The 6,000-nt window shown below is 25.6% G+C and overlaps 1 protein-coding gene across 1 annotated transcript in view; it reads right to left on the minus strand.

Moving 5' to 3' along the window:
- Positions 1-3,166: 3,166 nt before the first annotated feature.
- Positions 3,167-6,000, minus strand: part of LOC100210475 (kelch-like protein 28) — a 5,354-nt gene continuing 2,520 nt past the window's right edge. Inside the window, exons 4-6 of the mRNA XM_065804752.1 lie at positions 3,826-3,946; positions 3,618-3,746; positions 3,167-3,528 (exon numbers count right to left, since the gene is read on the minus strand). Coding sequence (XP_065660824.1) covers positions 3,248-3,528; positions 3,618-3,746; positions 3,826-3,946 — 531 coding nt within the window. The 3' untranslated portion in view covers positions 3,167-3,247. The remainder of the gene's footprint in view (positions 3,529-3,617; positions 3,747-3,825; positions 3,947-6,000) is intronic.

The following is a 6,000-nucleotide window of genomic DNA, read 5'->3' on the forward strand; positions in this document are numbered from 1 at the left end:
GAAAAAAATTATTATTGATTAATTTTGCGGTACCATAAAATATAAATGTTTGTAGCGAAAAAACCCAAACCGAAGGTTCTTACTTTTTAAAAATAACTTAAAATCACAATCGCTTGTCCAAATTTGAATGAGATTTTAAATAAGTGCGTTTTTTAGGTGAAACGAACATCATAGTTTTATAATATGATCTGTTCTGATTGTTTATTGGCAATTTTTTATGAAACTTGATAGAAATATTGTATTTGACAATTATATATAGCTAATGTACGTCAGAACCGATTAGAACTAGAATCTATAGTGGGTTAAGGCGCTTTTTCAAAAGATTTTAACTAAGTTCATGTTAACGCTGGTGAGTGAAATTGATCTAAAGACTCCAAAATGGCGTTCTTTAGATTCACTATTAGAGGTAGTAAAAAGGTTTTGCAAATTATATAAAAAAAAGACGAGTTTGTTTAAATGTTAAAAAAACCTGAAGCAAAAAAAATTATAGCATCTAAAGCTCTTGTGACGACTTATACAAGACTTCTGACTAAAGTGTTACAACTTTATGACGAGGAAGGGGGGTCAAAAAGGTCGAAAGTTGCGTAACGTAATTTATGGACGTCCCCTAATATGAAAAAAAGGGCTACCTAAAATTTTGGACAATGCGTTATAGGTGACAACAGACTAGCTTAAATAGCTAGTTATATAAATTAAACATATTTTATTTATATTTCACCGTTGCCGCATTAGAAACGGAATCTGTCAGCATAATGACAAAGCTCAAGCATAAAACCAGGCCAAGCATAAGTTTAGCAGTCGTACTTTGATGAGTTCTTTAAATTTGTGAGCAATCGATGAAAGTATTGTCAAAAAATAAGTAGATAAAAGAGTTTTACACAAACCATTAGGTCGCTGAAAATTGTTTATTATTTTTTAGCCTCAATTGCACGGTTGTTTGTTTATTCGGTTCTTTAATCTGCGTTTTTGTGCAAGCTATTTTACTGTAAATTTGACTGTAAATGGATTGCTAAAAAAGAAATGTATAACATGTTGTTGAAAAAGCTCTTGGAAGTCAAGAATTTTTTTAAAAAAAGGTTGAAGCAACATCCAAAAGGAATTTAGCGTAGCGGATTTTGATTATTAAATTTGAAAAAAAAAGCGCGTACCAATAGTGTAAAAAATAATTAACGCGTATCAATAGTAAAATAGTATTTATGTATATAAACTTTTATGGTCTCTATTAGATTCAAGCACAACTCAATTCAGTTTAATTCTTATTGTATTAAAGTTTCAAAATTATAGCTTTTAGTTTTCTCGTGAAAAATACAATCATGAACAAAAGTTGATTGTTATCCAACGTAATTAGGAACAAACAACATTTGTACAAAATTTTCAATCTTATAAATTTCAAGAAACCAAAAATCAATCGTCTATGTTGGTTATCGATTTGTTGACACAGCCAAATACATATAGAAAAGTACATATACAAAAAATTACATTATCGCAATATGAAATATATATTTGTATATATATATATTTATATATACTCATTGAACCCATGTGCTGTTTTATGAATAGATTTGGCTATTTTTAGAATTATATTGTTTTGACAATGGACATGTCCATTGTAGCAGATGGCTTTTATAAACGCTCTGTCAAAAGTGTGGTCTATCCAACAGTCGGATAGACTGGACATAAAAGTATTTTTTTATATTCACAAATTCATTGCAGTTGATTGTGCGAATGATAAATTTTAATATTAATTTAGTTAGTTAAATTAATTTACTTAATAAGTCAACAGGAGATTGCCGTGACTAGAAAACAAAGAATATTGTTAAAAGGCAAGAAAACTGTTGACAGAAGACTTAAAAAGTGTATGAGCCGGAAAAACATGAAGTTGGGAGAGAGTTTCAAAAGCTTTGATGTGCTAGGACAACCAGATGAATAGAAGTTTTTAGAACATAGAGGGATGCATTAGATGATGCAGTAAAAAATAATGGGGGTTAGCTGTATGACGTGTAAAACGAGAATGAGAATATAAAAAGAAGTAACTTTGGCAGATGCTAACTTTGTAATAGATTGTACGTGTAGTTTCTATGAGAGGTAAGTCGAAAATAAATATTCAAGAAAGCGTAAAGTAGACAACTCTGTATTACATTTAACAATATAGTAATATCGAAATTATTGCGATTGTTGTTTGCCATTTTAAAAGCCACTGCAAGCATCAAACTGTCATAAAAGAGAGATTAGGTTAAAGATTGGCTGACATTTCCAGTAACTTCTGAGTTACCACTGAGTTCTCGATCTTGTGTTTTTTTTTCTGATGATCTTTTGATTTTTCCTATAACCTTACTCTAATTATGGTTCTATTTTCTAATTATTCAATTACATACTCTAGTATGTAATTGTGTAATTAAACTCTAGTTTTATCACTTTTTGATTGCTTCAAAGACAGCTGATCTTGAATCTGATTTCTCTTTTGCAACAGCTAAGAGTTTACAGTGGCTGGTGAACTTTAACTACAAAAAGTTTCTATTGTTTGCTGTTAATAATTATTGCAAGATTCAAATTGTTGGCATTGTTGATATTGTTAGACCAGTTCTTCTATCATGTTTAAAAAACTTTAATTCATCTAGTGTTTTTCCTCATTGGTGCTTTAGAATTCATTTCTGTTTTCCTGATTCACACAATTTACAGTTTTTAAAGTCCTCTGTTAACTATTTTCTTGCTCTTTAACTTTTTTGTTTTCTGTTAACTTTCTTAGTCGTTGCTTGCAGCCTAGTTGGAAATGAAAAAAAAAAAAAAAGGGTAAAAGTTTGCTAGAAACCTAAAAGTTTTCTATTGTTTTTTAGGTCAACTTGCACGTGCGAATAGACTATATTTTATTAAAGTTTATTCGCACGTAAGAAAAAAAAGTTAAATTTTTTTCTAATATAAAGATTTTTCAATTTTTCTTAAATCAGAAGATTTTTTCCTTTTTTTAATTTAACATGCGAATAAATATAGTCTATTTACACGTTGTAAAACGTGCGAATAGACATCGTTTTTTTTTGTAAGGGGAAAAAAAAAAAACATAAAAAAAACATTTTTTTAAAAAACTAACAGTTCAAGAGCTTAATAAAAAAATTGACAGTTAAATAGCTCAATAAAAAAATCTTACAGATAAACAACTCCATAAAAAATGTTGCGTAAAAAATCAATATATTTGAAAATAAAATTCCTAAATAAATAAAAAACGAATTATGCTAAACGTTGTTAATGTTCATTAACTAGAAAAATTTAAACAAACATCAGTATAAGACATATAACATCTAGGTGTGTTCATTGAACAAATATCTTCCCATTTGTCAGTAAATGGATCATAAGAACAGCAGGTATCTAAGTAACGACTCCCATTGTGTCCACCCATAACATACAACTTTTTATAAAGCACAGAAACACCAATACCAGTTCGAGGAGAAGACATTGAAGAAACAACAGTCCATTCATTTGAGATTGGATCGAACCTTTCCATACTTCGTAAATAGTTTGTACCATCATGGCCACCTTAATACATAACATTAAATTAAAAAGAATTCAATTAAAAATAAACCAAAACCATATTTTAACATAAAATATTTTAAATAAGCATTTACCTACAACAAATATATAACCATTTACTTGCGCAGCACCAAAATTAATCCTTTTGCAACTCATAGCAGGCATCAACTCCCATTGACCGCTAATAGTGTTGTACCTTTCTACAGAAGATAAATGGACAATACCTGGAAGAATCATTTGATGTAATGAAGTAGCATAAAACCTTTATCGATTATTAACAGAATTTTTTTAAATTTATGATACCTTGACCCCCTAATACATAAATATATTCTTCTAATGTTACTGCTGCAGCAGCTCCTCTACTGTACTCCATGTCTTTGATCTTTTCCCATTTTTCTGTTGAAGGGCTGAATCTTTCTGCAGACTAATATAAAAATAACAGCACAAAGCAATCATTGTAAATATAAGAAAAATGTAACAAAATGCGTTAATATTTTAGGAGAATTCTATAAATTGTTGCACTATACATTGTAATGAATACCTGAACCAAAATCAAGCTAAACATACTTGTTAACCCAAAAAGTTTATCATTTCTTTGAACTTTATGACTAAAAGACTCTCCACTTTTGATAAAAACTTTTTATTACATATCTACGCTCAAACATTAAAAACTTTTTATTACATATCTACGCTCAAACATTAAAAAGTTTTTATGAATTTTATAAAAGATTTCTAATAGCAAAAAGCAAGTTTATCAATATAAGAAATATTTATTTATTAATTAAAAGGTATCAAAAAGATAAGTCAAGACTTATCTTGAAAAATGATACATATCAAAACATGATAACTGTATCAAAAAACCCATTTTTTTCAAGCAGAAAAAAGTTTTATAAATGTTAAACTTTCTTTTTTCTTTTCTTATACATATTTTTTTAATTTAACAACTTTATAAATGCTTTATGTCTTAAATTTATTAAAATCAGATACATAAGCTTGAAATAAATTAATTTTACAATATATTTAGGCTGTGTATAAAAATTTTTGAATTCTATATCTTTTGTATGAATTTATTGACTGCGGTTGATTAAGTTTAGGAACTGGATTATTTGCAATTCTGCCATAACTCTTGACAATCACAATGTTATGCTAAGATTTCTTTTCCAGTCAAAATAAGTACATTTTTTAGGTCACAGATCCATTAACAATATTCTGCTGTTTGTAACTACAGCCATAATCAGCATGTTTCTTAATCAATAACACCTGTTCATACTTGGCTTTGGTAACTGCTATCTTAAATAATACTTATAACAACTAATGCTGTATTTGCATATTACTATAGCAAGGTGCCCACTCTGCTGGAAAAACAGGAAAGAGCTGTTTTTGAAAAACATACTGAAAAAACTGGAAATGTATGTTTCAAGCATCATTGATGCTAGAAAAACTAGAAATTTTTTTAGCTTAAAATATTTGTTGTTTAGCTGTTTAATTTATAATAAGTAATAAGTGCTGGAATTTTTTTTAAATTTTGAGTGAATTTATAAATATATAATAATATATATATATATATATATATATATATATATATATATATATATGTATATATATATATATACATATATATATATATACATATATATATATATATATATATATATATATATATATATATATATATATATATATATATATATATATATATATATATATATATATATATAGAAGTGAGCAAATGCTCATCTAAAAGAGCTATAGAAGATATATACATATATATATATACATATATATATATATATATATATATATATATATATATATATATATATATATATGTATATATATACATGTATATATCTTCTATATATATATATATATATATATATATATATATATATATATATATATATATATATATATATATATATATATATATATATATATATATATATATACATATATATATATATATATATATATATATATATATATATATATATATATATATATATATATATACACAATCTATATATATATACACAATCTATATATATATAAAATCTATATATATATAAAATCTCTCTCTCTCTCTCTCTCTCTCTCTCTCTCTCTCTCTCTCTATATATATATATATATATATATATATATATATATATATATATATATATATATATATATATATATATATATATATATATATATATATATATATATATATACAATATATATATATATACAATATATATATATATATATATATATATATATATATATATATATATATATATATATATATATATATATATACATATATATATATATATATATATACACAATCAGAATTAGGAAAAATGAGGTTGGCAATAATTTGCCAGCTTTAATTTGTTAGAGGTAAGCAAAAAAAATTTGACAAAAAGGTTTTACCATAAAACATAGAAACAAATTCAGCAATTTTTTGACAGCTTCAAACACTTCTATACACAG

Source organism: Hydra vulgaris, chromosome 09 (assembly GCF_038396675.1).
Source record: "Hydra vulgaris chromosome 09, alternate assembly HydraT2T_AEP".
NCBI lineage: Eukaryota > Metazoa > Cnidaria > Hydrozoa > Anthoathecata > Hydridae > Hydra > Hydra vulgaris.